At 42.0% G+C, this 19,799-nt stretch overlaps 1 protein-coding gene and 1 long non-coding RNA gene across 39 annotated transcripts in view; one reads left to right on the top strand and one right to left on the bottom strand.

Annotated features, from left to right (window-relative positions):
• LOC113018650 (protein tyrosine phosphatase receptor type D) overlaps window positions 1-19,799 on the top strand; it is a 410,754-nt gene that overhangs the window by 321,720 nt on the left and 69,235 nt on the right. For 23 of the 38 annotated variants that reach the window (XM_026161898.1, XM_026161908.1, XM_026161906.1 and 20 more), the window contains exons 11-12: window positions 17,069-17,214; window positions 19,271-19,412. In XM_026161898.1, the coding sequence (XP_026017683.1) occupies window positions 17,069-17,214; window positions 19,271-19,412 (288 nt within the window). Of the gene's footprint in view, window positions 1-17,068; window positions 17,218-19,270; window positions 19,413-19,799 lie in introns of all 38 variants that reach the window. The other 15 variants (XM_026161886.1, XM_026161883.1, XM_026161881.1 and 12 more) reach the window with 1 other exon arrangement.
• LOC113018651 (uncharacterized) lies at window positions 546-4,601 on the bottom strand. The gene is made up of 2 exons (XR_003271837.1): window positions 3,679-4,601; window positions 546-2,516 (listed from the first exon to the last, which is right to left on the bottom strand). It is a non-coding gene; the product is annotated as an uncharacterized LOC113018651 (long non-coding RNA).

Below are 19,799 nucleotides of genomic sequence, written 5' to 3'. Positions count from 1 at the left end.
CACGGATGCTGAGAGATTACAAGTTGGGCGACAGAAAATAAAGCTACGGGAGAGAAAAGAGCTTAGTTGACGATTAACTAAAAGAATGGATGGATTGACTTTTAAAGGCATTTGAACCAGATGAGGTGATAGGACTGAAGTGAAGGGGAGGCTAATACAAGTTACAGGGATTTCTTTTATAGTTCTTCACTGCTTAGTGAGGTTTTTTTTTCTTTTACAAAGCTCAGAGATAATTTTCAAAAAGTAATCCTGGAGCCTACAACTCTAATCCCGCCGATATGATTAGGTTCTCGGCATCTTATGAAATGATCTCGACTCTTTTTTTCCCCGTTTTTTTCTAAGGATCTGAAATTTGGTAATGAAAGTCAAAGGTAAACAGATTAAAGATATTGCAGTTGGGATTGAATGTCACATTTTGATCTCATTTCAAGTCTCTTGTCATACACAATGAAAAGCAAAGAAAAAAAAAGTTGACTTTTATCTTGAAAGTATGCGCCACCGCATTTAACTTCCAGCCAACTTCCATCGGAGCTCAGAGTCAACACTGTGTGAACCAAGAGAGTTTTTATTTACAGCATTTGCACAAAGAGAAGCACTTTGGCTCGCGGTCCTCTCGGCTTGCGGCATTATAGCGGACAGACGCTGAAGCATTACAGGAAAAAGATAAGAGTACTGCAGGTTTATAATGTGAGGGGGGGGGGAAGAGTGCTCTGAAAATGCAGCCTTACGCCAAAATAATAATCCATGGCAACACACAGTAAGGCAGTAAATAGTGAAAATAACGAAGGTCCAGGCGACTTTGTAGTAATCAGTAGGCTGTGTAGTGGCTGAAGTGATTCGGGGGGATGGAGACGGAGAGTTACAATAATAGCAAACAAAAAAAAAAAGCAAAACCAAACCACGGGAGGGTATTCTTATCTCAGATGACTGCTATCTCATAGAAGACAGCCACTTTTGTTTTGCCGTGGCTCATTGTGCAGTGTCTTTGAAATCCACGAGGGCCTGTTACACAGCATTCATTTTGTCTCATCACTCCCACAAAAGCCTCGACTGACAATATTTGAGATAGTTTGTTTCAGGTACAATGAGAGTAATTATTCAGGCTGCACTGAGAAAACAGAGAGTACCAGCAGAAAGTAAGCAACATTACTGGCAATGACACAATATGGCAACAAATTACTAGTAAGAGCTGCACAAATAATGACACGGGGCTGGGGATTGTTAAAAAAAAGAAAAAAGGAAATGCAGTCAGCACACCGCTGCTGTGGCTTTCTGAGCTTTGCGAGGTTATGATAAAGTTAGAGGCTCCAATAAACACAAACGGAGCCTCGTCTTTGGTCAAGGTTGCTTGAGATAACAAGATTAGACCAAAAAGAAAAACGCATGGGTCAAATTATGAGCACAAAACCAACAAAAGCATCCAAGGTGTCTGTGTGTGCCCAGAAAAAACAAGCTGAATTTTCCCTAAAGTATCCATGTGCAGTGGAGCTGGTGCTCATCACTGGAAGAAGCTGTAGTGTGTGCCCTGGGTCAGCCATGCAGAGAAGCACTTTCTTGTTTACTGCCACCCTACTACTGTTCCCAGCTGCCTTTTTTTTTTTAATCCAATAAAGGGCTTCTCAAAAGGCAGATCTATCCATCGAGTCACTGCTCTACATCTGTACAAGATCTGGAAATATTGATTAGGTGATAATTAAATTGTCCACCCCAGCTTGATATGGATTAATAATTGTCCACTAATGCCCTCCTGACATTTTACTGCATTGACTCGATACTGTTTGCAAGGGTGCCGTCGATAATTTTGATGATTAGTATTCCTCGTTTTGTCCCTAATGAGACCAATCAGAGCTGGCTCGACTTTTTGCCTAAGACTCAGAGAGAGGAGTGAAAGCGAGTGAGAAGGGAGGATAGATTTTCTCTTAGGACCCATTACTCAGTGCTTTGGGTCCTTATCACAGACATATCCCCTTGCTTTACAGGAACATTTCTTGTCTTACAAACCCGATTCCTGACAAGTAATCAGCGTATCGCCGGTCTAAATATAAACTGTCATTCTGCGTTGATCCAAATCACGTAAAGAGGACATCTTTGGACAAACAACAGCACCAGTAGGAGTACTATAAATACTGAGATGAGAAGGTGGTATGGGCCGCGTGCCACATCGCTGCTTCGACTTCCTCGCTGCCATCTGTGAGTGTTCCTCCTCTGGCATTCTCACAAAGGCCTTTTGTGAATTTCCCCCCCCCCCCTTTGTCCCTGTTTGCTAGGTTTAATTAGGTTATTTACTTGAGCCTCACCTCCCAGTGTTTCATTATAGTGGGCATTGCAGATAGGGCTTCACACAGGGCAGGGGCAGATAAAAACTTAGGACAAAAGATGATAAATGTCGCGAGCGGGGACCGGAATGCAATCTGGCCGCCACGATGCAGAGATGCTCTAATGGCTTCCCAGCAAGGAAGGGGGAAGGCACTGTCGAGATGGCAACGTGATAAATGGCGCTGGGATGGCAGTAAGGACTGTAGGCAAGACAAAGAAAAGAAAAGAGTCATGGAAGTGGCGGGAAAAGAACAAAACAAAGCAAAAAAAACCAAAAACAAAGATGGACCACAAAATGGATCTAATTAATCTGGACTTCGAACCCCCCTCACTGACAAATCCAGTGCAGAGGAAGAAGAGGAAGTGAAATTGTTTTTAGGGATGTGTTCACCCTCCACCTCCAGCCACCAACCCTCCTTCCCTCCTTTTTCCTTTCCATTCCACTTTCCACCCAGGTTGGAAAGGCAAAGGGACGTATGGCTTCTGACAGTGCTGCCGCACCTGTGGAATGATTAATGGCGGCGCACTCGCCTCACATGCTGCAGAGTGAAAATATCCATTCCAAAAACACAAGGAGAACTCTGCTATAAACATAATTCTTCTGCTATTTACCGGTACATTACACAAACGTAGGTTTTAGGCCTCCTTTAAAGGCAAACAACATTCATCGCAGACCTGTTTTTCTTTTTCTTTTTTCTCCTTATAATGCTGCATTTTCTCTACTGTATTAACTTTCCGGATGGTTTCTCACTGGTGAATACACTACATTACATCGGATTCGTTTATTCTTAAAGCCATCTATACTAATGTATGATGATTACTATAAAAATGGATGGGGGGAAAAAAGTGAGCATGAGAGAGGAATGGAAGGAAAAAGCCTCTCATACAGGGATGAATGAGTGGATAAAACTGCATTAGCGCTGATATCTCATTCAATGAGATGCGTGCTGAAGTGATGTCAGTACTTTTTAGATACACAAGTGTTAAGGGAGACTCATTTGCAAGCCACATCCGAGTTTTATTCATATGCAGAAAGCTACGCTAGTCCCGACAATTATGGATGCAGTTTGCGACTTTGACTATTAATTGCAGATACTTTACATCCTTATGAGATCTTACACTTGAATCGTATCCGTGCGATGCGTTGGATAACTCCCATTTCACACCATTGTAAAGGACCCTTGTTTGACGTGACCGACTACCTCCCCATCAGTTCAGTCCTATCTTTGACAAGTCTCACACTTTAAACCTTCAAGTGCACTAGATTTCCTGGAGTATTCACGATGTTCACGCCAAGTCAATTTGTAGGCTTACTATTTATCCTTTAATCAATGTGAGAAGACAAATGAAGTCATTACTTACCGGGGATCATAGTACCTCGTGGCATTTTGTGACAATGCCACCGGCTTTTAACTTTATCTCTCGCTCCTTGGCGGTTTCACTGCTCCACAATAAAATAACTCCAGTCGATACCCACTTGCGCTGTTAGAATGATTCAGATAAGAGTGAAAAACAAATTAATAGCAGATTTGAAACTTGGATAAAACTTTATCCACAATGGAATCTGGCAGAAACAGCCAAAGCACATTTCGATCCTGGTATTCAAACATTATTTATCACATTTGAATATATTTAAAGTTCCAGATATGAACTTTTATGGCAAAAACATCCCAGTGTGGAGGATACAAGTATAACAAATGTCTTTAGTTTGATTCAAGTCAGGCAACACACTTGGCCTGGTCATAGTTTCTACTTTTTTCCCCTCTTTAGAAACTCTCATAATTTTTGGCAGTCTGTTTTGGATCATTATTTTCTGGAATATTCCTTTTCTGCCAGGCTTTGGGAAACTTGAGTCATCTTGTCAAGCATTACCTTGGTGTGTTCACTGGGATTCGTGCTGTTGTCTTTTGGTTTTATCCCCCGACACCTTTTTTTGTACTCATGCAACCTCATTGACAGGGGAGCCTCCAGAAGTTTTGCCTAGGGGGGCCACTATAAATATTAGGGTGACACAACAAAAACAAAATTTCCAGTTTTATTACGCTGCTGTCAAATATAGGTAAAAAGAGAGTAAATTTTAGCGGTGGCCAGTTCCCCCCCTGGCCCCCCCTTGGTTGTGCCCCTGCTCATTGCATCACACTTCCACTGTTGGGATTATGTATTCACTGTGGTAGTCCTGGCTAACGTTCGTGCCAGATACACTGGGCCTCATCTGAGCCGAACAAATTCATGTTGGCATCGTGCGATCAAAGAATGTCCCCACAATATTCATCAGGGCTCTTTTTAATGATCTTTATCGAAGTTAGTCTTGCAGTTTTGTGCCAAAGAATAAGTTTTTTTTCAGTTTGTTTGTTTTCTTATGCACAGTCTGAGCTTTCAAAGAAGCCCTGGCTTCATTTGATAACCCTTGTGACGAGTTGGAGGCACTTGCCCATCTGTTTTTCAGAAAAAGATTGTCCAAGTAGGGCACAGTCCATGGCATCATTTTAGGGGCATGGTCTCCTGATTACTGTCTCGGTCCTGTTTGTACTGATTTTAAGGTGGTACCTTTCCATCCTTGCAAAAAGGATGTTTTTTGCTTGAATGTCTGCTGCTATTATACAAATAGACCGAGGGTACAAGGAAGTACTCCAATTGTTAACTTAGAACGGGTGTAAACACTTCAGCTGTATTGTGAAAAATACACAAGTATGCACTTATGTCTGGATGCACAAATAAACGTGGTCTGTACAGTATTTCTGTTCACACACTTATGTACATACACTTAAAGCACACATTAAAAAAAACTCCCACATTTACTCGCCTAGTGGACTAAAGCCCATTACTGCCAGCAAACATTTGCACTTGAGGGTGGCGCCTTTGTGTACTCTCTCACTCTGTCAACTGAAGCTCAGTTTGGCGAAGGGTGAAAAGGACTAAGAAGGGAAGGGTAACCAACTCCATCAGTCCAGAGGCCACATCTCCGGCCCCCAATAGTCTCATGCCCTGCGGAGGCTTCAAATCATCAGCAATCGACTCCAGATTTTTCATATCCCTTCACCGCAGAATATTCCATTAAATCAAAACAAATATGAAAGGCTATAATATAGGCCAACTCAGAAAAAGCTGTTCTTTTATATTGTTTGTCTTCATTCTTTCATTTAAAAAAAGTGATTGGTTGTGTAATTTCATCACTTTGATCGTGTTCATTTTAACTTTAAAGTGATGCAAATATTTCCAAGGTTAAAGCAATTATTTGGGGGGTAATCGCAAAATGCAAGCAGTTCAATGGAAACCTGAGACTAGTTTCAAAGTTTGGACAAAAATAAAAGCAAAACATTATGGAAGCAGAAGTGCGATGTTGCGGCACGTTGCACAGATATGTGTGGCAGCGGGCTTATGATTATGATAAATACAAATACTCTAAAAGCAGAGACTCTAGTAGCGCACAGTCAGTGTAAACAGACACATGGACACACACACATATACTCTTTACACCTCCCCATGAATCATCGTCACATCCACACGCGCACACATCAAGGAAGAGTCTTTCCAAAATGATCTGAAGCACTTAATTTTACTGGATTATTTTAATTACGCCCCCTGAGGGTTGGTGTTTTTTTGCTCCTGGGGTGACATTGCACTGTTTGCTTCCAAGTCAAAAACCCCCATTCGCCAGACTGACCCTGATACCACCCGCCCTCATTTGTTTCCCATCTGTAGCTCTTCAAAGACTTTGCCAGACGCAGACGCACACACACACACTCATACAAGCTCAACTGTTTTCTTCAGGGGTTCGCAATTAAGAATTCAAAGACTTCATCTTAGATTTACTGCATGCAGTTTAGTTGGCGACATATTAATAATGTGTAGCTGACAGAAACAATCCACTAAGACACAGCTAATGTGTTATCCTGCTATCGGGTATGTTGCTAAGTTAATGTAAGGCAAACTAATTACAAATGATGATTCTTTTGGACAATCCCGTGGCATTTTCATATATACGGATATGAAATGAAATGCAGCAGATCAGATACAAAACTTTGACGTAGTTAGTAACTGATATCTTTATGAAAAATGAGCCGAAATGAGCCAGTTGTACTATAAACCTCACTCAGTAAATTAAGCTATTATAAGATTTTAGACAATTATGGTTTATTACGTGTTTGAATCTAACATTCACAGGTAAAAGCGCAAGATTTCCAAATCTCATTTGAACCCTGAAAGAACTCATTTCCATCGACATAATAATAGTTTCCTTACATTTTCGCCTAAACAAACATCAGTACCAAAAAGCTGGCACTGGTGCGATGGGCCCAAAGTTGGAACAGCTGCTGTTATTGGCCTTTTGTGGTGCTACCAAAAGGAATTCCACAAAATATTTAATTGGCTGGAATTTTATTCTTCCAGTCTTGGAAGAAACATGCAGACTGGTTCTGCACTGAGGTTGAACGGGCTCCGAGCAGTGCTGGCTTCTGTGGCACTGTTCTGTTGGTGAGATCTTCTCATTGGGTCCAAAACTTCTGGACAACCCAAGTCATCTGGCTCTGGTTTATTGGAGGTTTTCTTAAGTTACATAAGCACAAAACACAGCAATGCGTTGAGTTTCCACTCTGTTCACATATGGAAGAAAACATGATATGTCATAATTGACATGTCATTACATTCCTGGTCACTAACAGCTATGCCACTGGTTTCTGACAGATCATACTCACTGCTGGCTTCATAAAGGAAAAGGTGATTTTCATCTCAGTACCCTTCCACTTACTACCATTTTTCTTCCTCTCTTTTATATGCAGTACTATTCCTTCACTGCTGCATAAAATTAGTGGCCTATGAAAGGTCACTTTGGTCCTTGAGTGACTGTTTGTGGTACCTCCCCTTTATATCATTTGTCCCAGTAATAGGATTTTGGTGTGAGGATAGCCATTAATACAGCTAGTTGCAGAGAACAGTACTCAGACGAGCTCATTTTGGATTTTTTTTCTTCTTTTTGTTCTTTTTTTGTGTGTGTGTGTTTTTTTTAAGAATTTGTATTTTATTTTAATGAGAATGTGAAGACTAGCATAATGTGATGGTTGGGTGTACAGAGGATGTGGAGAAACCAGGATAAAAGGTCTGTTTATTTTCCTAAAAAGCTTGCTATTAATATAACCTGGTTTGCTGAACTTAGGAGCATTTGCAGGATAGCTGAGCTGCTGAAAGGAAGCCAGTTGTCATCATGCAGGATTGCTGGAGCATGAGCTAGTTTGCCTGTAAGCGCCTAAGAAAACACAGTGCAGGGAATGTGTCACTTCTTATGGCCCGGCAACTGGCATCCATCGGAAATGGCTTGGCACTGCTTATCCATAAAATTAGAGTCTGTTTAAATATACAATGTCGAATCTGTGGAATTATTTGCTACATAATCCATCTCTGCTCCTACGGAGACAAATATGAGGCAAGCTTTTCCGCTCTGTGGTTGAGGGCAAGACAATTATGTGAAGTTTATGCTTTAAAGAAATTGGGCAGGCCCAAGAATAGTGAAATACTCCCTCGATTAGAGCCGGCTGAACATGGTAGTTATTTGATTTCCTATACACAATACATATATATATATATACATTTCCTATTTCCTATATATTGATTTCCTATACACAATATAGGAAACAATATAAAATACACAATAAACACAAAGGAATTGAATAATATATTAGTATTTGTTTTCTTCCTAATTTCCTAATTTTCATATTTGTCACATGTACATGTTTCAGATCACAAATTTTAATATTAGACAAAATACAAAATGCAGTTTTCTTTTTAGAATGGGAAAAAAGTCGTCTAATCTATTTGGCCTTATGTGCAAAAACTAATTGCCCCTAAACCTAATAACAGGTCGTGCCACAGTTGGCAGCATGAACTGCAATCAGTCATTTGTAATAACTGGAAATGAGTCTTTCACATTGCTATTAAAGAATTTTGGCCAGTTTTCTTTGTAGAATTGTTGTAATTCAGCCACATTGGAGAGTTTTTGATATATTCGGCCTTTTAAGATCTTGCCAAAGCATCTCAATCAGATTTGAGTCCAGACTGACTAGACCACTCCAAAACCATCATTTTGGGGTTTTTTTTGTGGCCATTCAGATGCGGACATGTGTATTTTGGATCATTGTCCTGCTGCATAACCCAACTGTGCTTGATCTTCAAGGCATGAAATAGTGGTCGGGCGTTCTCTTTCACGATTTTCTGGCAAAGAGCAGAATTCTTAGTTCTGTCAATTACAGCATGTCTTCCAGGTCCCAAAGCAGCAAAGCAGCCCCTGACCGTCACACTACCACCACCATGTTTGTTGTTTTTATGCTGTGTTAGTTTTATGCCAGATGTAACGGGACACAAACCTTTGAAAAAGCTCAACTTTTGTCTTGTCAATCCACAGAATATTTTTTCCCAAAAGGTCTCGGGGATCATCAAGATGTTCTTTTTGGTCAGCAGTGGTTTTTGTCCTTGGAAATCTCCCATGGAGGCCATTTTTGCCCAGTTTCTTTCTTATGGTTGAATCATAAACTCTGACCATAGTTCTTTAGCTGTTGTTCTGATTTCTTTGTAACTTCCTGGATGATTCGTCGATGTGCTCTTGGAGTAAATTCGGCCACTCCTGGAAAGGTTTCCCTCTGTTCCAAGTTGTGGTGTAGTGGCTGTCACAGTGATTCACTGGAGTCCCGAAGCTGTGGCAATGGCTTTGTAACAGTGTCCTGGCTGATAGATGCCAGTGACTTTGTTTCTCATCTGTTTCTTTAGATCTTTGCATGATGCGTTGCTTTGTGAGGTCTTCTAGCCTTGTTCACTTTACCAGACAGATTTTATTTAAGTGATTTGGCAGGAATCAGGGTGAGGCTAGTGAACTAGAACTCAGATTGGATAGCCTTTTCCCTCAACAAATGAAATCATCGTTTAAAATCTTTTCTTTGTATTATTATTACAATTATTATTATTATTTCTGTATTAGAAGAATCACACACATCATTATATTGACAAGAATCTGACACGGTCAAAGACTGTTTATCTTTTTTTTTTTTTTTTTTTTTTTTTTTTTACATCTTTTCAAGTCTGTGCAGCCTCAGCATGATAACTACTGGCCATTTTGCTGCAGCACTGCCATTTAATGAATCGTTCCATTGCCTAGTGGATAACAGAATGAACGAATGGCTTTCTGTGTTAGTGGCTGCCACTGCCTATCCTATCAGATAATTAACTTTTTGCAAATAGACTGCACTGACTACCAAACAGAGTAAGCCTGCACAATTAGAATTGCTTATCTATGTTCTTTCTTTTCTTTTTTTTCCCCTTCCCCCACCCCCCACCTCCCCTCCCCTCAGACGTTAGAGGGAAAAACAAACAAGACAAACAAATCCAAATTTCATACTTCTTGCTCGACTGTTTTCTCCTCAAATGGTCACACACCAATTGGCCCCAGATTTGTGTATCCATGCACAAATGAACAAATAATGAATGAGCAGGGATGAAAATGAAGTCTTATTGAAAGTGAACCCTCTGTATTATTATTATTTTTTATATTTTTTTTCTTTTGCAGTGGCTTTTGACAACCTCAGCCCAGATGTTCAGAATTTCCAACAGGGAAGCTGAGTGTTCCCCCAGCCCCGCCCCCCAACCTCCCACTTCTTCTTCAGCCTTCATATTTATTTATTTTTCTCACAGGCGGACGGTTTCGCACCAACAGTGGTGCAATTCAATATTTATATGTTTCCTTCTGTTTGGTTTCCACCGCAAAGGGAGGTGGGCATTCCTGCGTCTGATTTGCCTCGGCGGTGATCCGGTCCCAGCTTTTAGAGCGTCGGGGGCCGTTTGAACAAAGCCATCTGTTTGAGTGGGCCGTTTTATTAAGTGACAAACTGGATCCCTCTGCCTCGCTAATGTGCCCCTCGGGAGACGGCGGTAGCTTGTTTTCGGGTGCGTGCCTGGTAGAAAGATAAGCACGGGAAGTGAGGGAGAGCGAGAGAGTTTTCCTATGCAAATGTCGGGATACGCCGCAGAAGAGACGTGCATAACCCATGCGGTTCCGTCTCTCCAGAACTGAGAGGTTTTTACCTTTATGAATCCACGATGATAATTGAACAGGGACCCCTTCGGCTTCCATCTCATCCAAACTTGCCTCTCTTCAATATGTGCTTATTTAATGGACCCCTTCACGATTTTCTGTCGCCCCACGTCAGTCAATTTATTAACATCGTTCGCCCATTTGCAATGCTTCCGCCATCCAACAGGAATGCTCGAATACTCGTGAGAGCATGTGCTTGTGCATGCATGTATATGTGCACGATTTGCGCTTCTGCCCCCCCATCAGAGATTCTGTCAGTGCATCGAATGTGGGACAAGAGCATTAGCCATTCTTTTTGAAGCGGTTGCTGTTGTCTGCGCACAAGTGCCCTTACTCCAGCAGAGTTGTAGCCAGAAGCTCAGACCTTCCATAGGAGCGCCACTGAGCATGAGTAATACACACCGGCCGGGGTTAAGACAGTCCCATCGGAATATGTTTTTTTAAGCAGCCTTAGTCACTGGGTTGAGTATTTGAGTTTGCATGCTATTATGTGTCCTACTGCTTTTATTCTGGCTTTAAAGCCACGTTCAATGCACTGATATACATTTATTTATTCATATCCGCCTCTCTTTAGCTCATGAGCCAGATAAGAGACCGTGACCCTATCAGGAAATGGACCTGCAGCCCTATTACCTATATGCAGTCTCTATATTAATGTGTCATTAGGCTGCATTTTTGTATATTCCATTGGATTAGTTTTACATAATGACTGTTTGAAATTTTGCTTAGAGAGCACATTTAAGCAGTGGGGAGGGGCTGGTGGCGGTGGGGGCAGTGTGGGAGAAGGCTTGCATTATGAACTTCATTATGTGTGACAAGCAGCACAATATTGATGGAAGAGTGGGTCCCCATCATTGCACTGCATTAAAACCTCTGCAGTGAATTAATGTACTATTCCTGATCTAGTAATTAACAATCATTCGGGGGCCATATCCCTTCTCAAGTAATCACTAATTGCAATAAGAATTTCAGATTCCATTTAAGGCAAGATTACCGATGAGCATGCAATGCAAATCAGCCAACAGTTCTAATTAGGCTCCGATTCTTTCTCTCTCGCTCTTTCTGCCGAGATCCTTTGTCAGCGCGTACAATGTGGAGTTTGTTTCCCCCGCATTATAAGAGATACATTTTTTTATCATAACACTGCAGATAGCGAGCTGTGAAGTGGCCAAAGATTAGCATGTGCGGTTTGTCTTGGTTCCTTTTTGGTTTGTGGTTTTTTCCGCGCCCTCCCTTTATGTTGTTTGGCTCTGTTTTTGTGCATCTGCTGTTAAGACATTCTGCTTTGGTTTTTGGCATGAGGTCAGACATCTCTAGACTTTGTGCAGGCAGTTAACTGAACTACAATCACCAATGAGCCCGTCACTGTTTACCTTCCTTTTTTCAACTATTATAACAAAGTTACTGCAGCTGTTTGACTTGCAGAATACTCAAAGGATTATAAGTCATAAGTAAGTCAAACATCTGAGGCATATACATATATATATATATATATATATATATATATATATATATACACCACATGTGTCACTTTTACCCTCTCCTGACACCAGCCGCCCCTTCCAGTCTAATTTGTGTTGCTTGCTCGAATTGTGACAATTCATCAATATCACACAGCTGATATGCTGGGGCTTAAAAGATGTCGAATGAGGTTAATGACATCCTTAAATGTTCCTTTCTTCCATGCGTACGTCCAAAATGGAGCAGAGTATTTGCAGACTGCCACCCAATGTGTTAGGATTAATTATCGCCCTCCGCAACCCCACCTCACCCTGCAAGTTAAAGATTCAGAGAGGAAATGGCCCCTTTCATGCAAATGAAATTGAATATGTCAGTCAGTATAATTGTGAAAACCAAGCCATCTTGGACCCAATAGAGGTTTCAGCTAAAAGTCGGTTTATTAATGTTCTTCTTTCCTCTCTTTGATTCGTGCTCTTTAATGGCTCGGCAGATCAAACTTAAGTCTATGGCGAATCCTGATAGCTGGGAATGTTTTGGCCATTGTGAACGAAACTCAGACTCGGATGTCTTTGAGAACCAGCATTTCTAAATGCAGTGTTTGACTGTGAGTTAAGCCAATATCAAACAGGCTTGTAATGAATGCACATCTCCAAGATCCTCTGAACCCCACTGGGATGATACAAAAAGAATCGATATCATTAGCCCCGGTCCTCACTTTTACCATCGACTGCTCGGATAGCTCTCCTGTAGCAGGTACTTGAAGCAGAAAACAAAAAAATCAAACCAAACCAACAAAAACCTGAAGATGTGAGCTTATTTATGCAGTGTCAGTTTACCGACAGCGTTTCTTGAAATGTTTCCCCTTCTGTGTCATGTCAGAGTTTGACTTTTAAATGGGTTTTGCAGCTAATAAACACGTTCGCATCATTTATTCATTTGGGTTGGGAGTTATCAAGAAGAGAAGAAATTTCCATTTAGGTCCAACACCTCTTACTTTTTGTTTGAAATCCAAGTTTGAGCAGAAAAGAAAATGGAGCGGCTCTCCCAATCCTTCCATTAGTGCCGGTGTCACTGGCTCTTTGTGCACTGCCCCGGAAATATATCGGAAGATAACATCACACAACAATTATTTGCACTGAAGGTTGCTCCTACATCACCTCTGTGAATGACTGATTCTGGTAACCCGTATTAAGGTCAAACCAATGCAGCGCTTCTGAGGGTCAACAGTTGCGTGGGGTTGAATGGGGCATTTGCCGTAGCCCTGGAGAAAAGAGGAAGGGCGAAATGCAATGCACTGTTGCAACTTGAAAGAATCAAATGAATCCCAGAGTTTCCCTTCGTGCTTTAAATAGGTTTCCAGAAAAGGACTCGTGCAGATCAGCCACCTCTTTTTGTTAGTGCTGCCTAGCACCAATGTAACACCATATTGTTAAACAGCAGGGTGCAGAGTGTCAGCACAGATCAGACCATAACGGTTATATACAGGCTACCAAAAGATACCGGCCACAAGTTTAATTTTTGGCATCTATATGCCGTTTTTGATTCCAGAGTAGGTAATATGTTGTGCCTGCTCAAACGTAACTCCTTGTGGTTATTTATTTATGTTTTTTCTTTATAATCAGCTAAAAAAAAACTTGATTGATGGGTTGAAAAAAAAACTTGAAATGTTTTAAGACCTCACCAGTCATAAGGGTAGTGTGCAGTAGCAGGAGCAGTTATGCATTTCATCTTCAGCCCACATTGTTTCAAGGCTTCCAATTTTCATTTCTGTTCACACATTAAAAATATAGATATTTAAAGTCAGGGAATGGTCTGCCCCCTCAGCCCTGTGGACATGGATGTTCTGAAGAACAATCGTGGTTCTCACTCAAACATCAAATTATTAACACAACATTGAACCATGAAAAATGGAGCTGTGGGATGCTTCGTCTTTTCCCGTGGCTATGTATGGGATAGGTTACATAATGACCTCGAGGGAAGGCAGGAACAGGCCCGTGTCACAAGCCTTTCAGCTTGTGACACTTCTCATTTGTTTGCCACTGACAGCTTAGCACTGGATTACCAGGTGCCTAGCCATGGCATTAATTTATGTAGATTGTGGCTACCTCTCAAAGGAGGCGTGCACACGCAGCCGAGGTAAAAGGAGCCTCTTAAATTGTTAGCCTCACGTTGAAAAGCTAATCTGTGTTAATTAAAAAAAAAATTTTTTGGTTTAAATGAACATGATTACAGTTAAAAAGTGACACGTCTCCCCTGCTTTCTGCTGTCGTATGCTTTTATACCGCAACAGAAGTCATTTTCTGACACAGTCGCTGACAAAAAAAAAAAGAAATCGTGCTTCTTTGGTAAGGTTTCTCTGTGGCGTGTGAAATTTGCACACTGTTTGCTCACAGACCGTGCCTCTACTCGCTGCCAAGGTTATAGCCGCGGTATTGTTCGGACAAGAGCCGAGGTTTCAATCAGCCTCTGTCTGCGCGGAGCCGTACGAGGAGCCTACCAAAATGGATGTTTGTCAGCCGCAGATCTAAAATGGGGGTATGATGGCGATATCAGCGGCCATGTCTGTGAAAACACCATTACCTCCATGTCACGCCTCAATCACTCCCCATTGTGCTATGACTAGCCCCCCCGCCCCACCTCCCCTCCTCCCACACACACACACATACACACACATGCAGACACACACACACCTCCAGCGCCGATCTCCCGTACATGTCGTAGAAGTCTATTACAGGCAGCATAGGAAGACGCGCCGCAGCCGTAATGGATGGCCTGGGAGCGAAAACAGCCCCAATAGCATATCAATTACCCATCAGCGCCCTCTTGGCTGCATGCCAACGTGCACCACACCCCGGCCAAGTCAATGAGATAAGGCGCAAATGCAGATATAATGGAGCGTTAGGCCAAGTACAAATTACACAGTGTCAACTCTGCTGCCCACCTGTCTGATCTGTCAGCAGGTGAACCAGAGTGCGAGTCTGAGAAACCTGCGCGCATGTGCGTGCGCGTGAGGGGCGATCAGGCGATTTCCCAGACTCGCTGGCCCAGTGGAAGCCCAGCTGCTTGCCCGTTTATCTGTTCACTCTTTTGATTGCCACTCGCATATCTTATGTCACCTCTCCGCGAATCCCGCAGGTTAATTTGTCCCACACTCGCAGCGCCGTCGCCGACACTGCTGCTAGGCATTCAGCCCGTGCACAGGCAGGCACGCGAATAAGCACGGTCGCACGTTCTCGCTCACACACGCTCACTCGGATGAGGTGATTCACATGGTTGGCATTACTGCAGCTGTGTGGCTTCTAATGGCCTTCTGAAGTGATTGATAAAAGGCAAACAGTTGCTCTGCAGGGGGACAGATGGAGCTGCACCTCCCACTGAAGCCGGCACTCTAGCTTCAGAGGAAAACACTGGCGGTGGGGGTCTGACTTAGCACTGACATTATTGCTACTGAAATTATAAGAGCCTTGATCATGATAAAGCTGGAGTCTAAATCAATCAAAATCTCATCAGGGGAAGCCAGGTCCCTTTGATAACCGATCACTTTCATGCTTTTTGATTTTTGTGCGATTGTAAAAGAAACGTCAGCTTGTGAGGCAGAGGCTGATTATCCTGGGGTGGGGGGAGGCAAGACAGAACTGAATTGTTGCGAGTGAATATGGATTGAGATTGGCTGTAATGGCTGACAAAGCCTGACTTAGACCGGGGAGCATTTTTCTTGTAATTCTAAAAATGCACTCTGCAGGAATAAGATTGGAACAACCTCATTGTTGTGCAAACCAAAGCAAATACTAGCGTACGGCGCTGCAAAGCCCACATGGGGTTTGAAAAAACGTCCATACCATGACCACAGAAAGCACTCGCCTGCTGCATTTTTTGCATTTTTATCCTCATTTCCTTTACGCTTCACTTGTTGCGTCAAATTAAAGGGCCAATTAAGAGCGAAAAGAACAGCAATCAAAGAATTCCAAAGCTCTTATCAGGTTTATGTCTCATTTGTGTGGGGCACCACTATTATTCAGTGATGTTCTACAGATTAGCAATGTCTGCAACTAAATGGATTTAAAAGGCTCCTTTTTTTCTGAAAACAAGTGGGGAAATGTTATAACATACAGATATTAGCCCTGGTACTAATGCTACTGATCAGAAACACCCAGTCTCAGAGGGATGCTAAAAAACTAGCTCATGTGTTAATCACTTCTAACCTGAACTTGAATACTTACTATTAATCTCTGGCTCTCTTCCACGGTGTGTTTTTGTCCTGTCTCCCTCCCCACACCCCCAACTTGTCACAGCATATTGCTGCCCGTCTGCTGGAGTCTTTCTTCCTGTTAAAAGGGAGTTTTTCCTTCCCACTGTCGCCAGGTGCTGCTCATAGGGGATCGTTTTCTCTCTGTTATTGTAGGGCCTCTACCTTACAATATAAAGCCCCTTGATACGACTGCTGTTGGGATTTGGTGCTATATCAAATAAAATTGGACTGGATTGAATCAGAGTCTCGTTTCAGTTACCAACTAGTTCCGATTAAATTAACTGCTTCTTCACAAAGTAAAGAATTCAGAAAATAGACTGACTCGTTTGAAAGCTTGTATAGAGAACAACAGAATCACCACAGGAGTAGCTGCATGCATCTAGCTCGCATTTCCTCCCATTTATTTCATGACAGTATCACATAGCGATCACAATAGCACAGTTTACAGGCAGAGAAATAAGAGGTGGTCTTTTTTCTGCCTTGACACAAGTGAAAGTCTTTTATGTCTAAATAACTGGCAATTAAATCCAAATTTCCTCTTGAGAACAAATGAAAAACAACAAGTGGAAAATGGTTTTTATAAGCCTAATTTCTTTCTTTTCTCCCTTCCATCGCAACAAAATCCACCTAAGTCTCAAGTCAGTCAACCTTCAATGGAGATTTCACAAAATCCTTCCAGGGTCAGGAGAATGTTTTATACATTCTGCTCCCAACACCTCTGTCCTTTTACTCCTGATCTCAGCAGCTGATCTGTTTGCACTTGCACAATAAAGTCTCTATAAGCTCTTGTCTTGACTTCCAAAGTCAATCTTCTTAAAAGCCACATGCCAAAATCCTCGACTTTTATTCCTCTAGCGTGTGTGTGTGTGTGTGTGGCTTGATACAAGATTAATTGCTCATTCTCTGCGATGCTCAGCATGCTCACATTTAAAAACAATCTTTTCTTGTTTCTCTGCTTCTCTTTTCAGCACCACCAAAGTTTTTAAGAACCCCCAATGACCAAACAGGCGTGCAAGGAGGTGTAGCATCCTTCATCTGCCAAGCTACAGGCGATCCACGGCCGAAGATCGTGTGGAACAAGAAGGGGAAGAAAGTCAGCAACCAGAGATTTGAGGTATTAGGTCTATTGTTCTGATGTAAAATGCTCGACAAAAATGGGAATGCTTCAGCACTGCTTTTGGCTCCGCTCGCACATAATCCATTCCGCCAAGCCTCCCTCGCTTGCTTTTGCCCTGACTTGCCACCACGCATTAGCAGGCTCTAATAATCACGCTGGCCAGGCTTTTAAACATGCATGAGGTTTAATGAGCAAGTACACAAAAGATCTGGGGACAAATTTGTAATTGAATAAAAGACAAGGAAAGAGCAATTGGATAGAAGAGAAAAAACACACACGAAAAAACCCAACACAACTTGTGGTGTGACCCAGATACCTCCATTAGCATCGCGCCACATTTGCCAGCTACGTGCAAAGTGAAAGGGGGGGAAGTAGCGCTTTCACTTCGGAAAAATCCTTCTGCTTTGTGGCATCTTTATCTAAATGCATGTCGTGCCCTCCTTATTTTGGCTGAAGCTTTGATTTCTGGTCAGCTTTAATCTGCACTTGGGCTCAATACCCATGAGAAACAACACATCATCGCAGAACACTGATAAGATTTCTATTAATTTCTGTGTCAGTTCTCGGGACTATCATAGTGTCACTTTTTTTTTCCTCCTTCTCTGCCCTAGATGCCATATTTGCTTGCTACTGCACAGCAAGATGGCTTAAGGGAGCTTGGAGACCTCTTCCCACCTCTTCTTTGCATCTCATGTCCGCAGAAATCTAATCTTATCAGAGTTCATCGCGTTTGCATCGCACGTTGCGCTGCATGCTAACACGCTAGTTTTCATTCCTCCACCGCCTCACAGGACTTGCTGGCAGCTGCCATTCTGCACCGATTCAATCATGCACTGCCGCTTCATCTTCTAACAAAAACCCATTTCCCTTTTAGAAGTCTCACAACTTCCTTTTTTAATTTGCTCTTTGGCTTTGACTAAGAAAAGAGGCTGTTTCTGCACATCGCCCGCTTTAGCTTGGCCAATGAAATGTTTAAAATGTATTGTTAACTAACATATGCTCAGATATACTGTGAACTTTAAAAATGTCCGTAGGCCTGTGCGCTTGTGTGTGTGTGCGTGCGTGAGTGAGTGTGTGAGCGTTTGCGTGTGTGCAACAGAGCTCTCGGGCCTATTCTTTTTTTTTTATTGAAATCTACCTCTATGCTTAAAAGAGATTGAGTTATGACACACAGATCTTTCTAAAATCAGTGAGTATACAACGTGTAGCATGCAAAACAAAACAAAAAAACCCAAACCCATAGCTGAATAAGCTACCAAAAAAACCCACACCTGTTTGTCAGCATTTTATGTGTCGTTCGTCCAAAGCAGTCGATCCTGTCTTTTTGTACCACTACCTCACCTCATGGTACAACTGTCCGTAACCGTTTATCAAGCCACCTTTAACTGTCTGTGCTTGTTTCTGTCCCATTGACACGATCCAGTGTGATGCATTTCCTTCAAAGGATTTAAAAGTTAACTTTAAGAGTGGGACACGTTCAGGTTTCAATTCTCTGCCACCTAAAGTCCAGGCAAAAATTTGTCTGACCAAGATAAAAAAAACATAAAAAATAAAATAAAAAAATTCCCCATTCTTAAAGTTAGTCAGCCTCATTGGTTATTTTATAAAGTCTTGCACAGCGCTTAAGTAGATATCCAGCAATTTACAGCTGAACACATAACAAATGGACTCCGTGCCTAACCACAAAGAGTATGCTAGTTTTTGTTTAAATCAAATATAACTATCACCTACGAATTAGCCACAAGCAAAATAATCCTGCATAAATTCTAAAGATACTCTTTCTATATGTACATAACAACAACGTGCAACATTCATCAGAACATAAATCACTAGGGTTGAGCGTAAGGTAGGCAGCAGCTTTCCTGTCATAGATAGCACATTGTGTCAGTCACCATCAGTGTTGTTAGCTAAATGTCCTCGACAGTGTTGTTTCTGTTTCTTTCTTGTTTTTCTTTTGTTTTGTTGTTTTTTCTCTGTTTTTTCTGCAGAAGGTCCCTCACCCATTGTGAACAAAAAAATCTCCTTTAACATATCCTGTCTCTCGCACCTGCAGGTGATCGAGTTCGACGATGGCTCTGGTTCAGTGCTGAGAATTCAGCCGTTGCGCACGCCCCGAGACGAAGCCATATACGAATGCGTCGCCTCCAACAGTGTTGGAGAGACGAGCGCTACCACCAGACTCACTGTTTTACGTGGTAGGTCCCTCTCAACAGCCCGACAAGCAAAGAAAAAGCCACCACCAACCCTCCCTACTACACACACACACACACATACACACACTACTAATGCACCCTTTTCTTCCAACTAACCCAGGTAAGCTTGAATTTATCTGTTTGATGTCTTTCCTTCTTTTTTTTAAATTTTCCTTTATTTTCACCGTCACTCTGCACAGTCAAGCCCACTTTCAGACTTCGGTTACACTCACGTTGTGCATTCTAACTTGATAAGATTTAGTCCATTAGCCATTTAGCCAACTAAGTTTCCGTTTCTAAGTGACTTAAGTCATTTGCATACAGATTTCTGACACAATAATTAAGATGCCAGTTAAATTATGCAAATAGCCATCTATTCCTAGCCTGCAG

This window comes from Astatotilapia calliptera, chromosome 3 (genome assembly GCF_900246225.1).
Source record: "Astatotilapia calliptera chromosome 3, fAstCal1.2, whole genome shotgun sequence".
Lineage (NCBI taxonomy): Eukaryota > Metazoa > Chordata > Actinopteri > Cichliformes > Cichlidae > Astatotilapia > Astatotilapia calliptera.
This window is presented reverse-complemented; position numbering and strand designations above follow the sequence as displayed.